Source organism: Dreissena polymorpha, chromosome 8 (genome assembly GCF_020536995.1).
Source record: "Dreissena polymorpha isolate Duluth1 chromosome 8, UMN_Dpol_1.0, whole genome shotgun sequence".
Taxonomy (NCBI): Eukaryota; Metazoa; Mollusca; class Bivalvia; order Myida; family Dreissenidae; genus Dreissena; species Dreissena polymorpha.
Genome location: NC_068362.1, coordinates 48,972,180 through 48,994,502, shown reverse-complemented (window position 1 = coordinate 48,994,502; position 22,323 = coordinate 48,972,180). Strand labels below are relative to the sequence as shown.

Genomic DNA, 22,323 nt, shown 5'->3' with positions numbered 1-22,323 from the left:
AATGGCTCATTCGGTTTATTGCCAAACAATTCGAAAATACGATACTATGTTCTATAAATTCATTCAGATTGACGAGTAAACGTTAAATAATATGGTAAAAGCAGTTTATTATGATTTTAAACATATACTATTACGAACATATTGTTTCTAAATATTGAAGAAATAATACCTCTTCTGGAGTAATGCTACTGATAAACAAGAACATTACACAAGAAATAAGGGTTCGAAGTACAGCCAGTGCTTCTGGCTGGTTAATAGAGCGTTACCGAGAACATTTGTGCTTTATAAAGGTACAAAAGTCGGTTGTCTCAAATGTTACAAACAATGGCATTTGCATATAATTGACACACTCGTAGTTTGTGCATTAATAATGTTAACTTAATAATTTTTGATTATAATAATACTTCTATTAAAATCAGTTCATTCATAAAATGCATTTACATGACATCACAAACAGTCAACACAGCCAGCAACAGTACATACATATGTTAAAGGGACCGTCAACCACGAATGACGAAAAAAGAAAAGTTTTAAAATACCGTATTTTTTTTTTCAATTATTAGTTTATATTGATTGAATAGCACGACTGGTATATAAAATTACTTGAAAAAAGTTGTTTAGTTTTCATATTTTCAGTATATTCGGAATTACATTTTACTGGGTACAGGGCCCAGGTAACTACCAGTTAACTATAAATAACGCAAGTAGATTGATCATCATCGTCATGTGGTAAACCCAGGAATGCAAATTGTGCAAGCGTGAATTGTATATATTATATATAAAATGATCAATCTACTTGCGTTATTTATAGTGTGTATATCGTTATGTCACCTATTTTCGCGATGTACTTTCCATTTCACATCGCGAAATTGTATTACCAAATATACTGAAAATATGAACTTTTTCAGGTAATGTCATATACCAGTCGTGATATTTTAATCAATATAAATTAATAAGTGTAAAAATACGGTATTTTAGAACTTTCCTTTTTTCGTCATTCTTGGTTGACGGTCCCTTTGAAAGTTAATGACTTCGAAAGAAATACTTGTATACATAATCATTAGCACCATAGCGAAGCGGAAGACTTGGAAGGACATGCAACTATGCTCTTTTCTCATAAAGGCCTCTATCTTAACACTAGTATATATATGCTTTGAAATAATGCTTGCTTCTACTAACTAACCCGACCGACGCAAAATAGGGCCCGACCGACTAATACTTTTATTACAGGTTGAAATTCCCACACATTGTAAGTATTCGATACTTCTCCTGCATTCGATAAGATTGCTTATATCAATTTGAATGTCACTAAAATAAAAAAGTTAAATATCGATGTAGAAGATGTTTGCATGCAAGTGCATTAGCTTGTTGTAAATAAATCCGTTCCTTACATTTTAGTGTACGCAAACGAAAGTAGAGCCGACCTACCAATCCTATTCTTGTAGATTTTAACGGAAACAAAACAACATTTTTTTAAGCAGTTAAAGCGGGTTAAGAAAATCTGTAAGTGAATGACGAGTCTTTCATTCTCTGAGTGAACACGGTGTCAAAATACTCGCTCTGTGCGACTGTGAACCAGTTCTTCCAGTCACCGACTTGACCTGCAAAAAAAACAATAAATAAAAATCCCGTCTCATGTGTACGGTTACTGTTTGTTATGTATGACGGTCCGTTCAAAAGCATCAACTCAGATTTGTTACCAAACAGACACATCCTTAATATATAGGATTGTAGATCCAAGTTGTAAATCATCAACTTACCTATGATGCAATAACACAACTAATTTACTTAAACAAACAATGAACTAGTTTTCGTTCAGCTACCTTTCTTAAATTTTTCACTAGCTATAGATTTTACACACGCACACGCACGCACGCACGCCCGCCCGCCCGCCCGCCCGCCCGCCCGCCCGCACGCACGCACGCACGCACGCACGCACGCACGCTTTCACGCACGCACACACACACACACACACACACACACACACACACACACACACACACACACACACACACACACACACACACACACACACACACACACACACACACACACACACACACACACACACACACACACACACACACAAACACACACACACACACACACACACACACACACACACACACACACACACACACACACACACACACACACACACACACACACACACACACACACACACACACACACACACACACACACACACCACACACACACACACACACACACACACACACACACACACACACACACACACACACACACACACACACACACACACACACACACACACACACACACACACACACACACAAACACACACAACACACACACATTCGCGTCCTACAAATACCGGTGTAGGATCTATTCCCAAGGCTGTTAAAAACCGTTCATCGTATATAATTTATCATTTACCATTAAGTTTTTACAACAATCATTACAGGTCCGTTTTGCCACATATTATTACAATTATATAAAAGACATTCGTCTTAAAAAAGCAAGATGTAGAAAAGCGTGGGGAATATTTCGCTGTTTCGCTGTTTAAGAGACCCTGTCTAGCTCTGATTGAATTATTTGCCCACGCAGAAAAAATATATATAAAAAACTGGGATACAGGTTTTGGTTTACGCTCTAAACAGATATTAACCCATTTATGCCGAGTGGACTCTCTCATCCTTCTAAATTGGATCAATTTATTTCCAAAATTAGGGATGTCTAGTATATTTATTTCTATATTTATAATATTTTTTACAGAAATTCCTTTAAGCAAACAGCGCAGACCCTGATGAGACGCCGCATCATGCGGCGTCTCATCTGGGTCTACGCTGTTTGCCAAGGCCTTTTTTTCTAGACGCTAGGCATAAATGGGTTAATTGCAAGACAAGTCACCTTTCCGGTACATCTCTGGCTTTGCATCTTTCCAGTCCGTTGTATTTTCCAGTGGGTCTTTTTCCTTCTTCATTGCACTAAATTCACATTTTTCCGCAATTTCCGCTATCAGCTCCGGGGACGATTTAAACCCCAGAAACTCACTAAGGCGACCTATTTCGGAGATTGGGTCCTAAAATTGTGATTTTTAATATATTGGATAATATCATCTTCTTGAATATGCCTTCAATTTTTCTAACAACTTACGTACATTAATTTCAGTCAATACATGGTTTTTATTTTTAATGTTTTGAATACAATAATTCAAACAACATTTATTTGTATGTGCGAGTCGCTGAACGAGTTATTGTTTTAAACCCTTTAAAAAAAATCTCAAAAAAACATACTTATTGGAAGTCTACACATCGAGCAACATACTTTCCACTTAATAATACCCATTTCACTTATACATTTAATTTAATTGACTTAAACATATAATTGTGTTAGATTTTATTTATTCAAGATTTATTTTACGAATAGAGCTTTCAAATGAATACATTAACATAGACTCACCGATTTCATGTCTTCGTAGCTCATGATGTGAAACGGATGTTCTGGGTTGTCACGAATGATTTTCTCCCAATAAAGAGTGTACTCGAACCACGAGCCATAGTCAACTGCAAAATAGGGTCGCCGTGGCGAAATTGATATGGTGTCCGCCTAGCGACCGGGAGGTCATGGATTCAGTCCCCACTGTGGGGGCGTTCTTTCGAAATCCCCTAAAGACACCAAGTACTGGTTCTACATGCAATCCCAGGAAACGGCATCGAGGGATTTTAAAATAAGCGTTAGGCTTTCGATGCGATGTAGCTAAAATAGATTAAGGTTCAAACTAACTGCAAAATGAAATAGTTAAGTATGGCAATTAGTATGTGTTTATATACATATTTAATGTTTCATTGATAAAGAATATATGAAAAACTGGCCTATACATATCATGGCATTAATTTGAAGTCATTCTATTAACTAACACTCAGAACCTCATGTACCACGTTCTGTCTTTCACTCATCCCTGTATGAAATATATGACATTTTTTCTTATAAATCTTGGGCTCAATGTATTTATTTATACAAATCTATGACATTAATGATGTTTTGTGGGTTAAAGATTAAAGTAAAGAGTTTGCGCAGAAAAAATAAAATATTTGTAAACATTAAGCAAAAAAAGATACACATGCTTCGAAAAAGTCCGTCATGTTGTCATTAATGTGTAAATATTCACTCTGAAACGTTTTGCTGGTTTATTTAGTATTTTAGAAGATGTTTTAATTAAGGTATAGCAAAATTATAACAATTTATTTTTTCAAAATTATTACTGTACAGATTTAAAGGAAAAGTAGCTTCCTAGTTACAAAGGAAATCTAATTTCTAAATCATCTTGCCTTAACTTTGTTATAATGGTAAAATAAATTAATTTGAATGCCTTACGGTTATAAAACGTATGTTCCTTCAGGATATACAATCAATAAAGCTGCATGGCTGAATATACAGGTTTAGAGGATATATATAATTTATGCAGTACAAAAACAAAATCAATTTAATTAAAGAAATTTCTTAAATTTCAAATTAAATAGAAAACACAATTTGCAGCGAAGAAATTAGTACCTAGTCCTTTCAGAAACCGGTTGACGTAGTTCTCAAACTTGCCGTTGAAATCATACTCAACGATTTTGCTATGGTGATTAAAAAATGAGACGCAAATGTCCTTTGGGTTCCTTTGGACGAACACGATCTTGGTTTTGTTGGATAAAGTGTCTTTCGGCATCAAACGGAGGGTTATGTGCGTGTTAAGGACCCGGGGAGACGGGATGCTCCTGCATTGCTCCTCAGTAAGAGCCTCCAACATAGCAGTCTCTGAAACAAATAGGGGCTCGTTTCGGGAAAAAATGTGCGTAATGCATGTGCGTAAAGTGTCGTGCCAGATTAGAATGTGCACTCAACACACGCTAATCAGCGAAGATAATTGAAGCTTTTATGGGATTTTTTGTTTGTTTACACGAGGTCCCAACACATTCCAACGAAGGCGTTAAGTGTTGTTTCTGATATGACTGTGCGGACTTCACCGGCTAATCTGGGACGACACTTTACGTGCATGCATTGTGCGGACTTCACCGGCTAATCTGGGACGACACTTTACGTGTATGCATTATGCCCCGGCTAATCTGGGACGACACTTTACGTGCATGCATTATGCCCCGGCTAATCTGGGACGTCACTTTACGTGCATGCATTATGCCCAGTTTATCATGCGGACTGCACCGGCTAATCTGGGACGACACTTTACGTGCATGCATTATGCCCAGTTTACCAAGAATTTTTGGGACGCTGTTATAATTGTAAAGCACCTTAAGCGATCCTGAGTCGATTTTATTACGAATGCTGTAATAACAGCTTCACACTCAACGGCTATTTGTATTAAAATTAACAATTTCATTTTTACGCTGTAGGTGTAACAGTCGAAAACGTTACTGCATTTTGTAAAGGTTAACAACTTCATCTCTCGACTAACTGGACTAATTGATCGAGTCACGGACTGTACAAGCGATTCATATGTTGTCACAAAATATAAGGTACCATCAGAAACACTCCAAATAATAAAATCGACTCGCATTTGTAACGCTTCACACTATGTATGCGTCTGTGAAACATATCTGGAAAATAGTTTACTTGCCGATCTGTGAACACGTCTTTATAACTCTTTCAGTGCTGGCACCGAATTTTGAAGGCTTTTGCAAACAGTTTGGATCCAGATGAGACACCACAGAAGGTGGCGTCTCATCAGGATCCAAACTGTTTGCTATTCTGATAGTATTCTTTGAAAAAAAAATCGACGAAAATGCTTAGTTTAGAAATTCAGCAGACGACATTTTAGCAGACGACAAATTTAACAGCATGCAAAGCTTTAGTGGACCTTCTTTATGTTGGTATGATGTAATTTCTTCAAACATATTTGCAAAAAAAACACGTTATTTCAGAAACACTACCATGATATTTTTCACAGTGTAATAGCAGCTGAACGCTTGGCTCATATCATTTTAACGCATCTATACACCAATATCATCACGACGCTGTAATTGCTGTCGCAAATCATGGGCAATTTAATGAACCTTATCTTTGTAGAAGTTTTGAGGACGCTTTTTTTATCAGCTGATATCAATTTTGACTTGCAAGGGGACAATTTGGAACATCTTGAAACTTCGCAATTGATGTATGGCATTCTATTAAGAATAAATGAAGAGTATGACGCTTTCAATCCAAAGTTGTATTCAACTGGACTTACTTTCATAACTTATTTAAAGCCTTTACACTCGAGTTCTAATATTAAACATCTCGTTAAAACTGTTTTTACTTGAGCTTAGGTATTGATTGCTTATCCGGCGACTCGCATAGAAAGCCATTGATATTTAAAAGAAAAATGGCACTAGATAAATAATGAAGATATAAAAATTAACGAAGTCAACATAATTTATCGATTTGTTGCCATTAATTGTTAACTAATTAATTTTTATTTATTTTTTGCGAACACGGTGTCCACTGTGTGAACAATTAAGTATATCAGGACGGTTTAAGAATTTCACGTGTTGCGAATCGTTAAATGACAATAGCCTGTTACCTTTAATCAATTTAACTCTGTCGGCAGACTGGTTTACCAACATGGACGACACTTCCCATAGCCAGTGGGTACCTGACAAAATTAAGAATGTTTGTGATGATATATATACGCGTAATATATATAATAAGGTTGATATACATTACACAACGAGATCATCTATCATTACGCACAATAAAGATGGTATGCATGTCTTTAAATGCATGTCTTTGCACGCATATCTTTGAGGCATGTCTTTATATAAATGTCTTTGAATGCATGTCTTTGTATGCATGTCTTTGAATGCATGTCTTTGTACACATGTCTTTGATGCAAGTCTTTGAATGCATGTCTTTCAATGAATGTCTTTGTAGACATGCTTTTATGAATATCTTTGAATGCATGTCTTCGAATGCATGTCTTTGTATTCATGTTTTTGTATGCATGTCTTTGTATGCACTTCTTTGTAAGCGTGTCTTGAAATGCATATCTTTGAATGCATGTCTTTGTAAGCGTGTCTTTGAATGCATGTCTTTGTATACATGCCTTGGTATGCATGTCTTTGAATGCATGTGTTTGTACGCATGTTATTGATGCGTACCATAACACATACATAAACGTAGACAAAGTCAAATTCTGATTTCTTTACGTTTTATTTCTGCTTATAAACACAACACAACGTTTCCAAAATGTTTGTCAAATACAAGATGTAGAGGATATTTATTCATGTCAGTGTAAGATCGTTTGTTCTTTCACGAGTGATCATAGAAAATATATTTTCGCCACGAGTGAAAATGTTATTTTTCTTTGATCACGAGTGAAATAACAAACGATCTTACACTGACATGAACAAATTTTCTGTTTCTTTTATGCCTCTTTTTCAAGAAAATAGTTAATAATATTTTCCCTTTCGCTGAAAAATAACCCTCTCCCGTGGCGTGCCTCAATACAGTTTAGTACACAAAATGACGTCATTAGTGTTTGCATCATTCCTTCGCCGAAAGAAAAAAGTCCAATAGTTGATCGTCTACGAGTTAACAAAGCTGAAAGGTTTTAACATTTTATTGCTGTTACTAAAATAACCAAACAAAGTTAAGCATAAAATAATGCTACAATAATACTAAATTGTAACAACATTAACTAAACAGTACTTGTTTTTACAGAAAAAGTAGTTCCGAAAATTTGTTCTTTTCACTCGTGAAAAGAACAATTGTTCTTTTCACTGCTGTTATTTCACTGCAGAAATGTCATATTTTAGCATTAGGTATAAAATAAACATGCGAAGCCCTCAATGGGCCCAGCCCGCGACAACAAGCAATAATACGTCTGCAATCCTCGACTGCCCAAGCAAGACTGCCTGATTAATCTAGATATAAACAACGAAAGCTTTGATAATTGTTACGTGTACAATCGGCTGTGTAAAGTCACGTGTCTATGACGAATGCAACGGACACATAACGAATAAATACGGACTTGACCGAATGCTGACACGTAAGGTAAACAAATATTCGTGTCCGGTAAAAATTGATGTTTGCTAACCCGAGGCTATTCATATGTTGATCCAGGTGGCCGCCTATCCAAGACAACATGAAATCTGGTACAAAGTTCGACTATCATATTAATCCAACAATGCCCCAAATGTGCGTTTTGTGTGCGTTATGTCACAGATGCATGTCTTTGAATGCATGTCTTTGTAATCATATATTTGTTAGCATGTTTTTGTATGCATGTCTTTGTAAGCATGTCTTTGTAAGCATGTCTGTGAATACATGTGTTTGTATGCCTGTATTTATGTGCATGTCTTTGAATGCATGTCTTTGTAAGCTAGTCTTTGTATGCCCGTCTTTTTTTGTATGCATTTTTTTGTAAGCATGTCTTTAAATGCATGTCATGGTAAGCATGTCTTTGTAGGCATGACTTTGTAAGCGTGTCTTTGAATGCATGTTTTTGTATGCTAGTCTTTGAATGCATGTCTTTGTAAGCATGTCTTTTTGAATGTATATCTATGTAAGCATGTCTTTGTATGCATGCCTTTGTAAGCATGTCTTTTTCAGCGTATCTGTGTAAACATTGTTTTGTATGCATGTCTTTGTATGAATATCTTTGTATGCATGCCTTTGTATGCATGTCTTTGTTAGCATGTCTTTGTAAGCATGTCTGTGAATACATGTGTTTGTATGCATGTATGTATATGCATGTCTTTGAATGCATGTCTTTGTAAGCTAGTCTTTGTATGCCCGTCTTTGTATGCATTTTTTTGTAAGCATGTCTTTAAATGCATGTCACGGTAAGCATGTCTTTGTAGGCATGACTTTGAAAGCGTGTCTTTGAATGCATGTATTTGTATGCTAGTCTTTGAATGCATATCTTTGTATGCATGTCTTTGTAAATATGTCTTTTAAATGCATGTCTATGTAAGCATGTCTTTCTATTCATGCCTTTGTAAGCATGTCTTTTTCAGCGTGGCAATGTAAGCATGTTGTTGTAAGCATGTCTTTGTATAAATATCTTTGTATGCATGCCTACGAATGCATGTTTTGCATTTCTCATCAAATCTCACCATCAAACAAGTGCATCCAAAATTTTCATTGCGCCGATAATAAATTAGATTTTTTACCGGATGTTGAAATAGTTCAGAAACACGCCATGATTTTGGAATAAAAAGAAATATTTAACCCAAATCGAACATAATACATCCTGATCATTCTCTAGATAAAGAAGTCAACTGTGTAAAAGAAGTCGCGAGCCGGAGAGAAGTAAACTAAACCTTTCTATATAAATCGTTTTTTATCGGACAATTAACAATTATAAGTCTCTCGGATGCGTGGCTATGACAATCGTCAGTCTAATATAATATCATGGGTCCTGTTTTGAATACAAAACGATTTTCGAAGTAGCATAAATGCGTTATTTATGATAACTGGTACATAAACTCACTTATGTTTTCTTTTGTGTCTTTTAAATGTAATTTATTTAATGAAAATATCGATAAACAACGTCTTGGCTAACATTAAAAACAGTCTTTATTTAAAATTTTCGTAATATCTTTGATAGATCAGAAACCATAACTCCAAATGTTTTCGTATAAAAATTGATATATCTAAAATAATAACATAATGTATGGCTTTTTAAGATTGCGTTCATTATTGCGAATTCATTTATTATCTGCGTCGTTGAAGTTCGAGATTCGTGTTTATATTCTTCACACGTAACATATTATCTTTAATCAGCAATTTTATGGGAAATCGATTACTTACCTGCGCATGATAATAATTTGAACATTTTAGGGATTTCGATTAATGTCTTAAGCCAAATAATTCGACGTATACGTGTATCATCGGTGGACGGTTGAGACGTATACGTGTATCATCGGTGGACGGTTGAGACGTATACGTGTATCATCGGTGGACGGTTGAGATGTATACGTGTATCATCGGTGGACGGTTGAGATGTATACGTGTATCATCGGTGGACGGTTGAGATGTATACGTGTATCATCGGTGGACGGTTGAGACGTATACGTGTATCATCGGTGGACGGTTGAGATCTATTTGTAATGGCGCAATCGACTTCCACCGACCTAATTGTGTTATAAATTGCTAATGCTTTGTCTGCTTGCAACCCATAAGCTAAGTCGGTACCCAAAGCTTCAATATGCACCAAGTGAAATTAGTCTTGGCAAAAGCTGATACGTTTGAGTATTATCGATTGTTAGATGTGTGTGGCCTTCAGAGGAATAAAAACAGTTCGCACGATTATGGAACATTGCGCCTCGTAAGACCGCTGGCTATAAAACAATCGTTTTAAAATACAGTTCTTATTTTGTGAATGAAACACATGTAGCAGAGATGATCGTACCTGCTTTTGGGTAGGCACAAATGAATACATCGTCTGGCTTGAGTGGCCGGTTTGGAATGCTTCTGAATTCTTCCTCAAGTCGATTCTGGTGAACCTAAGCATATATGCGTTTGAAAAAGAATATGATTGTAACTGGTAAGATTCGCCCGACAATCGCTTTATAACATAGCAGGCTAGACGACTCAAAAGGGAATATTTAATGTAGGAAATTCAGTTAAAAATATGTAACGTTTTCTTGTTCACATGACAAGACTGTTGATATGGAATAGGTAAATATGTAATATTGTGCCAGTGCTAAACATTTTCCGAACAACTTTCAAATGCAAAGAAAGGTTATATCGTTTTTTTTTTATGAGAGTCTTCAATCGATGCCTGTTGATATTAGTAACAGCAAAATACATGTTATCTAGAAAAACGAAAGCTAAAACCAAGCGCCCAGTCAAAGAATGCCGTTACATCAATTCATAATTAGTTATGAAGAATAAATACAATATCTTTAACGGTTGTGATATAAATGATATTTAAATAAAGCAAACATGCATGTTTACTCCTTAAACATGTACTTTACTGATAATAGTTGTTTTTCCTAATCTATCAGGATTCGTCAATGAAACATTCGCCAACAATGATAAATACGGCGTATTGCCTCCAGATTGAAATCAACATAAATGTCAGCTGATACTTTATATCAACCTATATCTAATTGTTGCAACGTGGGCATTTACTGCTCGGGTTCGAGCCTTCGTGGTTTATACGCTACTCATAAAGAATTTGCATTGACCAATAAACAACATTCATATATATATATATATATATATATATATATATATATATATATATATATATATATATATATATACTGCATTTGATGAAAATTACAAAAACACCGCCCATGCAAATACCGCATTAAAAAGCGGCGTAAGGTATCCGTCAACTTCAAGCACGCGCAACGTCTCAACGGAACCGTCGTCGATGTTTTTAATCGGCATACTTTAATACGGGAGCTTCAGTGCGCCTCGGAGGTGAAAAGAAGAGGGAATAATGGTAAACGTACATGCAAATGGTCATGTGGCACTTGTAGATTACGCGTTGAAGATAAAAAATAGATCACTTAACCTTTCTCTTGGATTGCCTTAAGTTGTTTGTCAAAGACTGTTAATTTTTAACTTAAATTACTCGATTATTTACCCGTATTTTTGTGATAATCCACCACTGAACTACATGTGGTAGCCAACGGCATTCTTGACAAAGCCTCGACATATTGCCGACAGGCATCTAGCGCGAGAGTAGTAGTATCCTGACAATTGAGTCGTGTTTTGAGAAAACTGGGCATAATGCATGTGCGTAAAGTGTCGTCCCTGATTAGCCTGTGCGGACTGCAGGGACGACACTTTCCGCTTTTATGACATTTTTCGTTAAAATGAAGTCTCTTAGCAAAAATCAAAATTAGGCGGAGAGTGTCGTCCCTGATTAGCCTGTGCGGACTGCACAGGCTGATCTGGGACGACACTTTACGCCCATGCATTAAACCCAGTTTTCTCAGAACGCGACTCAATTCATGGAATCTCCTCACCAACCTGTTGAATACATGTCGTGGAATTTAACATTGTCGTAATCCAGTCTTAAATAACGACACTTTTAAAATCCTTAATGCAAGTTGTCTCATTCTTACCTTCAAACGTGAATATAGTACAGATACCCACAGTAGGGATGGTACATGGAAACGATTGGACTTTTTTTGCTATAACTTGTCTTCCAATACCATTTAACACAACACACAGTCAAATAAGCAAAATAATATAGCATGTAAACATATCATATACACATACAAAGGCTTCTATTTATCAATCGAGTATATGTTGCCTAACCTGATATATTCACTTCACGCACGAACAACAGACTAAAGAAATTGATATTTCCTATATACGACTTGACATCTCGCTCAATATTATTCGCGTAAATCGTACGCCCTAGGGATTTATGCACTGAGAAAATGAACTTGTGGCGATATTCTGGATTCAATTTAGAGATCTTCATCAAGACAATTCTTCGTCATAGCATGGCAAACGCATACAGGCGGAATAGCGAACCGGGTTCTGAGAACGAGATATTTAACAATGTTAGACATACCGGTATAGCTTTGCTTTATATATACTCTTAAGATGTGTATGAGCCTCGATATGGGAAAACGGGGCTTAATGAACGTGCGCTTAGTGTCGAACCAGATCAACATGAGCAGTTCCCTAACGACACTTTCCGTTTGTTTGCGTAAAAGACATATTTCTAGCGAAAATCCGGTTAGGGCCGACATTGCCGCCCCAAATTAGCATACGCAAAAATGTAATGATCATCTTTTTAAAGAGCAGACGGATATCAATTCACACAGATGTTCAGAGCAATTTCAAATCACATACTTTCGGAGTAAAGATAACGTTATAACAAAATATAACAATCCAATAAAATAAGACTGCAAACGTGTATATCCATACAACTTAGTCGATTGTGGTGTGGAATTTCAAATTAACTTCTAGTTCATAGTTGTACATCATATGTTAGATCTAACTTTATTTAAAAAAAAAACCCAGAAAAATGCACTTTATTTGCAAACTAAATAAATAATCAATTTTAATCCGTTATGAAGTTATACATTATTGACACTTCAAAATCATAAACAAATCTGCTTTGAAGTTCCATTCGTGTTCAAAAGATAAATTACATTACCGAAAGAGGAAATACATTTTTTATTCGAAATCATGTTCGTTACTATGAACGCAACTACCAACTACTTTAGAATCGAATGTGATTTACGGGCTACCAGTAAATACAATATCTCAATATAAAATATGTCAGACATTGAGCGCACCACTTTACAAACACTTTTACATAAAAAGTTAAAAAAAAAGTAATTTGTTGCCACTAATCCGACCGAACGTAATTTTTTAGTGGCGACCCTTATCTTTGTGTGATTTCCAGATTTAATATTCGATCAATTTTGCTAGACTCTCTTAAAGAACTACAATGTTTACGATCATTTGTGCAAAACTAGATCATCGAATTATTAAAAAAAAATGACAACAAAACAATAAAACCGACCTACCTACGCTACTTGTTGGCGATGTAAGTAGAAACGATTTACTTTGTTTGCCCTATGATTTATTCTTCATACCCGCTAATAAACACGAAACATATAGGATAAAGTTTTTAAGTCCAATCTTGCATGTGACAGCACGTGCGGCTTAATCGATTAAAGAGCACTCGCTGGTTTAATCGTCATGATCTTTACGGCACCACGCGCATTCGTTGTTAATTTGATTTGATGAAACACAAATAAAGTAGATTATAGATATACGAATGTTCAATAATAATGAATTATTGAGATCTATTTATCAAAATACCTCTTAAACGTTAACGGTCACGAGTAAACTCAATGCTTCATAACAACATGCTTATTTGTATACTAGATCTATTATATGTTTAGATCCGCTGGTAGTTAAAGTAACAATCACGCTCAAAAATATCGAATATTTCGTTTAATAAAGCTAACCCATAACAAATCAATGTTCCTTTTAGCAAAATGCAAAATTTCAACGTTAGATGTTGTCTGGTAGAATTGATTTAACGAGATACAAAATGCTCGTTTTTATTTTTTTGTGGCCACAAATAATTCCATTTATATCTCCAGTGAAATATCCGAACATTTACGGGCGAACACGAGCTTGGATACGGTTAGCGTCGGAAGCATGACGTAGCTCTCATGAATAATCATTCTGTGAAATCAAAATGAATTCTGGGTAACTGGAACTTAGCGAATGCAAAAATGGCTTGTATAAATTATGCAAATGAACGCAACCCAAATGAATCCGATCCTGACTCAAAAGCGAAAGTAGATTACATCGTGGAACGATATTTAGATGCTTAAAACTTGCCGAATGCTTGTAATATAACGTTTTACATCAATGTTACTTGTTTTTAGGGTCTTCCTATTGTAATTAACCATCGTATGGTACTACTTGTTGTCGAATGTTTTTATATAGCATAATACAGTAGCCGTATGTATTAGTGAGCGTGATAGTGACTTTAACTGTGTACACTTAATCGCGGCCGTACTGTAAGGTACTCAAATGTAGTATATTCTTACACATCTAGAAAAAAATGTATATGCGAAATAGCAATTACTTGAAAACTTACCTTCTTAGTTTGGTATCCTTTAAGTAACAGTATCAAGATTCTATTACTTTTATGAAAAAGTTTCTGTACCAGTTAAACCTTTAACCTCGATATCAATGGAAAGTCAGTATCGCTTATGAGGCGTTTATCTGTGTTCTATTTTAAGCACATCCTTTCGTTCTATGTGGATACATGTAGACAGTTATAGGACAAGGGTAAGGCAAAATTTTCACCAAACACCTTATCATGAAGGGTGAAATCCATAATTAATTGCTTGACAATTAAACACTGGGGAGCAGGGTAATTTGATATCTGCTTGCCACCAGCCCGAACTGTGGGATGATTACAATTGATAAGAAAGATGAAATGTGCTCCAGTGTTTTAATTTTCTGAGATGATGATATTATCAATTTGCAAATAATCTAATGAGAATGAAACAAATGACATGTTAAAGGATAATCTACTTGCACAAAATGTTGAATTATTCACTATATATATTAAAGACAGTAATCAGGTCATAATTCTTTTTATTTTGTAAAATACAATTTAGCTACATATGAATTAATAATCTATAACTGAATACATATATTTGCAGTTGTAGATTATGATAATTGTATGCAAATGTATTTATGAATAAAGCATAACATTTGAATCTGACTGAACAATAACAGTATTAATTAATTGATAAAGAGACTTTAAAAGGAGCCAGTTTATATTTATATTTTTACTGATAACATAAATATGAATTTATTTTACTGAAAACATAGATATGAATAGACATAGATATGAATAATTCTCTTACTCAATATTGGACTGTAATGAGTTCACAGTATATAATGTTACTATTCCCTTCTGTTATATGATACATGTAAAGAAAAAGTATAAAAATGGTAAATATAACCGGTCTTATATTCATAGCAATGACCGTTTGAGAAAATACACCTTCTTTAATATAAGAGTAATAGTTTAAACAGGCTGGGGTGCAATCATTTATTTTAATTTATCTCAAAAGTTGAATGGGTAAAGAAATATTTATCTTAATTGGAAAAAATGAAGTTTGCACATTCCATTGGTGTCTAAATTTATGATTCACTGGTAAATTATTGTTTATTCACTACAATAATTTCAAAATCAGAACGTGACGGAATACGCAAACTTTTTTTATAAAAATTATTTTCTTGATCTGCTTGCAGCTTATACACTACTTTTGTCGTATTTTTAAATACATTAAGCTCAAGATTTTGCGCAATTTAGATAAATACATTTACCTCTACATTATCAATCCAGATCTTTTAACATTAAGACTATTATAACCATTATTTTATTTTTGTGAAATATTGATAGAAACGTGTTCTAACGCGTAAGTTAGCTTAACGTTCATTGTCAGTCAATACCTGATGCCACATGGATTCGAATCCGACATGGGGCAGATTCTTTTTCTCCTTTTTAAAGTGCCCTTTTATTTTCAAACTGATCAGATGGTGTTAGCTTTATGGTAAAATAGTTGTTAAGTGAAATCATTATTAAAAACTAAACTAACAAAAATGTACATTTTAAAGAAATACTACTATAGCCCGATCGGGATATATTTAGTGATTGAACCCAGTCTGTTAAAAACACATTTTCATAATATTTTTAGTTTCTTTATACTAATTAAACATTCTGCCTCCGATGTATCCATCAAAGAACAGTCTATCAAATATTTGTAGTATCCATTGTTTCTTATTAAACTTTATAATATTTACACCATCCATGTATCCTTCAACGTACAGTTTATCACATTTTTGTAATATCCATGCTTTCGTAATACTTTACACCATCCATGTATCCTTCAAAGTACAGTATATCACATTTTTGGTATATCCATGCTTTTTTTCTCCATTTATGTACCCTTTAATAAAAATACTGTTTATCACATTTTGTAATATCCATGCTTTCTTAACACTATACACCATTTATGTATCCTTTAAAGTACAGTTTATCACATTTTTGTAATATCTGTACTTTCTTCATACTATACAACACTTACGTATCCTTCAAAGTAGAGTATATCACACTTTGTAATATCCAGATGTTTCTTAATACTAAACACGATTCACATCTTCTTAAAATTTCAGTTCATCAAACAGAAAAATATTTATTTACACTGAAAGTTCGCTGCGTGTCTACACGTGTCTTGAAAAACGAAATTAGCAATCATTTCATCCCACAGAGTAACATTCATAATTATATTATTGTCTTTTTAAATGTATACTAAAAGTGGTCACATATTGTCAAACTCGTCACTCAGTTTTGCATAATGTCTCTACTATTGATAGCTCCTATTAAAATCCAAGTACGTTGTAACAGACGTTTCCGAATGACGTTCCCTGACACTTATGGATCTGCAAACATCTGAGTAGGATCTAATTTGTTCAGACTCTCTTGGTTCATGTATGCTGACTTTCCTTACTGTTGGGATGGGACATATGGTGTCCCTTTCCCTCTCTGGTGTCCTGGTTCTTGGAATGGGACATGTGATGTCCCTTTCCCTCTCTGACGTCATGGATATTGGGATGGGACGTATGAAGTCCCTTTCCCTTTCTGGCTTCCAGACTTTTTGGGGTTCCTTTATGATTCTGTTTCAGGTTGGAGCTGTAGTGCCTTCACACATTGCGATCTCTTCATTTTCCTAAAATACATGCTTTGATTTAATATAATGTTCTAAATTGAATACATGTACACTAATTTTATGTAGGCAAAAGTTAAATAGAATTTGTTAAAAATGGTACAGAATAAATAAACCTTTTATTTAAAAAGAAAGAATACTGTCACACAAACTGCTATCATGACTTAAGGTAGAACTTAATTAAGATCTGTTAATTATGTAAATTTGCTTTAAGATTAGATAAGCTATTATACTATATAATGTCATTGCTAAACTGTAAAAATATGACATGCATACCTTGGGGTAGGTCTCTGTGACTTGCGCTTTACGCAGACTTCCTTCTGTGGCGTACAGTTGTCTAGATTTCTTTTGGACTTCGCCTTCTTCTTACCTCTTCCTATTTTTTGTGATAGAAGATCTTCATCTATCTGAAGAAGATCATCTATTTTGTCGATGTAACTTTCTTTTCCAAAGTCATAACTGATATTACCCGTGAAAGCGTCCTTTGTTAGGCACCCCTTTCCAAGGAAGTCTGGTAATTCCGCGTTGTGAGTCCATGCAGTCAACATATATTCAAGCTGACAGTCTATAAGTCTGATAAGGGATTGCACAGCTGAATATGGTGGCATCCAAAGTGTGGGGTTCCTCTTTTTTGCCTGGTACCTTGATGGAAAGTTGACGTACCTCTTCGAATGACAAATCCAACGAATGAAGTCCTTTACTTGTATACAGTCTTTTAAGAGCAGTTACATACACTCCCTCATCTATTGTCATAATTGTCGGAAATCCCACTGTTTCTTGAATATGTACTAGTCTTTCCAGTAGCCCTTTGTCATTCAGGAAAATGCTCATCCATTTCTCGTGTGTCTTGTCTTGTAACTTTGGGATGAAGTCGTTTCCACCTAGTAAACAAACTGTTGCAATATAGACTGCAGCATATTTGAATCCCAGTGTTTGTTCCAAGTATTGTATCAAGTCTGTTATTTTGTATATGTCTGGCTTTACTTTCTGGAGGAGAACATACACAGGTGTCTTGAATGTACCATCGTCCTTTCGTGGCCACCGTAATGATAATATCATCATATGTATTACAACACTGTCAATATCGCCAGATGATACAACACTAAGAACAGCACTGCCTTCTTTCAATTTAGGTTCAAGTGTTGATAACCAGTCCACTTGTGCCATCTCTGCCTCCCCCTTTGTTTGGTGCACTTCCTCTAGTACTTCCTGTTGGACAAATCCAGCTCTGTTGAAATGAGCGGCTACGGGCAAGGTGTATTTTTTGTGCACACATGAATCTATGTCATCACATTGATTATAACACTCGAACACCATTTCACTGTCGACGATAATCGTCATGGGTTTTCTAATGTTCAACTTTGACAGATTTTTGGCTAGGTAATTGCTGATCAATTTTTTCCCCTCGGTTGTACTGATGACAGCTGATTTTGACATTTTTCTGTCATTAATAATTTCCTCTCCGCTCTTCAGGTGAGCAATTGATTGTGTCTCCATCTTTTTCTTTCTATTAACCCGTGTGGCACATTTAAAGTCATCTGGGGTGAATGAGTATTTCTCCTCGCAGACAACTATAGTTCCAATATTTTGAAATGTCTCGTATGTCTTTTTCAAAATACCATTTTCTATGTGCATGATGTATTCCTGTCCAGATGTCGCTTTCGATCGGAACTTAATGCCAGCAAATTCTATTGTAGCGTGTGTAACACTAGCTTTCATGTCAATAGGTATTTCATCCAGGCCTTCTAAGATATATTTGGTTTCATTCAAGACACTTTCGGGAGGTTTCAGATGCTGGATAGCAGTCTGTAGTGCTTTTTTGATGCCTGGTGCCTTAGAAACTGTTGCTTTGGATCCGTCTGGATTGATGAATGACTGACAGGTATTCATCGAAGAGCTTAGACAATTATACACTTTTGACTGTTTTTGTACTTTTGCTTTTCTTTTCTTTTCAGCACGTTCCACTTCATTCATGTTCTTGGTGCTATTTTGTGTGTTACTGATTCTCCTCAATGTTGTGCTTTTTCCTAGGGCTTTTTTGACTAGAACACTTGGTCCATCGATGCATTCTTTAGAAGGAATATCACTAGTTTCTAAACCAAACAGTTTGTTTGAAGCTGCATATTTTCTTATAAGGAATTGACCCACAGCATAGGAGTTTGAGTCTAGAATCTCACACGGTAACACCTTTTCTTTCGTGTCATATATATTTTGTGGAATTAAATTCTCTTCTAAAGAAAATGCATTCTGTCTGTCAAGCATTTTCACTAATGGTAAGCTGTGTTTCCAATCTTTCCTGTTAACTTTAAACTGAAGAGTACTGTTTTCGGTTGTCTCTGTAACTTCCAAACTGGCTTCAATGGAATTCATGTTATTGTCTTCGTCTTCGCTGTGTTTCATCAACCTTGATCTAACCTTAATAACATGGGTGAAGTGGTCCACCACCGTCATTCTTGGTACCACGGTTTCAACAGTAGATCTCGGTCGGAAGGCCTTCATCACGTCTTTGTGGTCCATCTCCCTTTGGGTGTCAAGAGCCACATTGACAGTTCCATCTTTATGAGGAGTGGAAAATAAGCACATTTTCATTTTTTGATGAAAATGTCCCGCCTTGTAATGTTGATGTAGAAGATCTACGCAAAACGCAGCATAGGAAGAGGAACCATTCAGAAATGCAAACGGCAATGACTTCTTTACCGATGCCAGTAGTAGATTGTATCCACTTTCACCTCCAATCCTTTCAGCAGCAGCTATGCCCACAATTTCATCGCAATGGTTTGTGATATCTAGGTGAAGAGCAAAAGTGGCATTTGTGTCGCAGCGTTTTGAACAGAAGTTGTTGAATTTATCTTCCCATTTCTTTGACAACATTCCAACAGACAACTCTTGAATATCTCTGTCTAGTTCGTTGCGATGCAAAGGATCTAGGCACGTGCGAAACTTTGAGAACAGTGCTAAGTGAAGAGCTATTGAAACCCTTGTTATATTCTTTGTTGCAGTTTCAATGTTTTTTAACGTGATAAGTTTGTGCCAATCAGTCTCTTCCTCAGAATCTTTCATGAATTGTAACATATGGCTTAGTCCAGCCTTTTCATACGCAGCAAACAGATTAGTAATCTTGGACTTCCTGAGATGAAGAGCCGGGAATTCTGGGAGAAACTGTTGATATTTTTCATTCTCTTTCATTAGTTTGATCACATTTTGTGATATCTTGTGGTCAGGTGCAAAAAGAATCCGGTCTTTCCGTGCTTTATCTCTGTCTAGGTTTTGCAGTGTGTTGTCAAGGACTAGTTTGACATTTGATATGCTGTCATCTCTTCCAGTAGCTGGAATGGGGTGCCTACATATTAATGGTGGAACTTTAAACTCTGTAAGCAGATACTCGTTCCCTTTAACTACATCACCAGTTTGGGTTTCAAGTTCATTTGAATGCGAACTGTCCTCCAAGATTGTACTGTGAAGATTTTCACTCTGATTTGATTCATGGATGTCTTCTACAAACTGCTGTTCATTAATTGTCACATTTAAATTCATTGTATTCTCAAATTCTGTTCCTAAATTCAAAACACTAACCAGGTCATCATCGGTCTCATTACAGTTTGATGTTGATTCATCAGCAATTATCATTATTTCATCATCTTCTTCCATTTCTTTTGTATGCTTGCCTTCTGACAGGAACTGAGGAAGAACACCATCTGTCGAAGACCTTTTCACAAGCCCCCATGTCAGTTGACGGCTGAACATCTGCCAAGCAAGAGATTCTGCTGGTGAACATTCCACTAGAAGCTTGTAGTCGTCTATCGATAGGTGAATGGAGTCCATACACTTGCACTCACTTGAAAGATCTTCACACATCTCAGAATGCCATGATTCTGTAACTATGTTGTTACGTGGTAAACCTTTGAATGTCAATGGTAGAGTGCACACCTGAGAGGTTCTATTCATACCAGGGTCAGGATCTTCATGTGTTGTCAAACGCACCAGATTGTCCATGAAGAACACTAAGTAACAATCTTGAAGACTAGCGTTGTGTGTTCTTGCTTTGGCCTCAAAGTGTGTCTGATACGTCAACGGATAGCGATTAATGAATGTTTCAAAGTGTGAAACATTAGGATCAGATGCCATTTTAAGCCATCTTTCTGCAGTTTTGAGGCTATATGTACAACCAAAACTTGATGTAATGTCAAAAACTGTCGTCAGTGAATGGTAGTTTATAAGTAGTTCTTCCGAATTAAGCTGCTGAATGACACCATGATAATTCCTATTGAGGAGGGATAGACCAGCATCAAAGAGGGCATACAGCTTTGTTGTCTTTGTTTGAAGATATTCACTTGGTGTTCTGCTTTTCTTTATGCTTCTTTTGTTCACAAACCATGTGGAGAAAAATAACTGGATTTCAATTGGTACATGATGAAGCCATTCTGTCACGACATCAAATGACCGCCAGTCAAGTGCATCTGCAGAGTGATGAAATATGCTGCTAAAACACTCTGCACACATCTGAAGATGTGAAACTTCTTGCAACAGTTCCGGGTCATTGTACTGCAGCTCAGTAACTGTTGCGCCACCAATCACAAATTCTTGAGTTTTGGAATTCAAGTCACGCTGCAACTGAAATCGATGGGAGTTGCCTTCATCACAATATTTGCACCTGTAACTGTCCAAAGTTCCATCTTTCACAAAGACAAATGTAGTTGATATCAGATTATGCTTTCCTTGAAGTTCAATTGAAAGCAAATGTGCTATTTCTGAAAATGTTTCATTCGAACAAGTCTTCAACTCTACTACAACATGAACATCTCCTTGGTGAACACATGAATTATTGCAGCTGATGCATACACATTTGCCTTTCCCAGACAAGTATTGTTCTAAACAAGCATTTAAAGTTTTATCAAGTTGTATATAAGAATGTGTCACATCATTGTGTACGCAGTTTTGTCCATGGATAGCATCCGCTGCTGACTTTCGCAAATTGTTAGTTTGGATTGTCTGTTCACACTTTTGTTGTGAAACTTCTGCTGTGTTTTTTGAAATTTTAAGACTTTGAAGGAAAACACATTTTTCTTGCAACTCTTCTTCGTATTGTAGGATTGTTTTGCGTCCCCTACCA

General features: G+C 35.8%; 2 protein-coding genes across 5 annotated transcripts; both read right to left on the bottom strand.

Annotated features, from left to right (window-relative positions):
- Nucleotides 1–14,862, bottom strand: LOC127842971 (sulfotransferase 1B1-like). Of its 4 annotated transcripts, none has more exons than XM_052372784.1 (8): nucleotides 14,567–14,862; nucleotides 11,281–11,675; nucleotides 10,379–10,472; nucleotides 6,545–6,616; nucleotides 4,537–4,785; nucleotides 3,445–3,548; nucleotides 2,893–3,064; nucleotides 1–1,601 (listed from the first exon to the last, which is right to left on the bottom strand). In XM_052372784.1, exons 2-8 carry the CDS (start codon nucleotides 11,365–11,367, stop codon nucleotides 1,492–1,494), a joined length of 888 nt encoding a protein of 295 aa, XP_052228744.1. In that variant the 5' UTR covers nucleotides 11,368–11,675; nucleotides 14,567–14,862; the 3' UTR covers nucleotides 1–1,491. The 4 variants fall into 4 exon arrangements, with proteins under 4 accessions (XP_052228744.1, XP_052228743.1, XP_052228745.1 ...); XM_052372783.1 differs by having other exon boundaries at nucleotides 11,281–11,393; nucleotides 14,567–14,861; XM_052372785.1 differs by lacking the exon at nucleotides 14,567–14,862 and having other exon boundaries at nucleotides 11,281–11,393; nucleotides 11,567–14,556.
- Nucleotides 14,863–15,254: 392 nt separating this feature from the next.
- Nucleotides 15,255–17,826, bottom strand: LOC127842952 (uncharacterized). The gene is made up of 2 exons (XM_052372751.1): nucleotides 17,490–17,826; nucleotides 15,255–17,216 (listed from the first exon to the last, which is right to left on the bottom strand). The coding sequence occupies exons 1-2, from the start codon at nucleotides 17,819–17,821 to the stop codon at nucleotides 17,156–17,158; spliced, it is 393 nt and encodes a 130-aa protein (XP_052228711.1). The 5' UTR covers nucleotides 17,822–17,826; the 3' UTR covers nucleotides 15,255–17,155.
- Nucleotides 17,827–22,323: the final 4,497 nt, after the last annotated feature.

Coding starts and splice junctions, on each gene's coding strand:
- LOC127842971 (XM_052372784.1), bottom strand. CDS start 11,367: ATGCCGATTAAAAACATCGACGACGGTTCCGTTGAGACGTTGCGCGTG. Junction 6,617..10,378: donor TTGTGCCTACCCAAAAGCAG/GTACGATCATCT, acceptor TAATTTTGTCAG/GTACCCACTGGCTATGGGAA. Junction 1,602..2,892: donor GCCAGAGATGTACCGGAAAG/GTGACTTGTCTT, acceptor TTTTTTTTGCAG/GTCAAGTCGGTGACTGGAAG.
- LOC127842952 (XM_052372751.1), bottom strand. CDS start 17,821: ATGCCACCATATTCAGCTGTGCAATCCCTTATCAGACTTATAGACTGT. Junction 17,217..17,489: donor TCACAGAGACCTACCCCAAG/GTATGCATGTCA, acceptor CATGTATTTTAG/GAAAATGAAGAGATCGCAAT.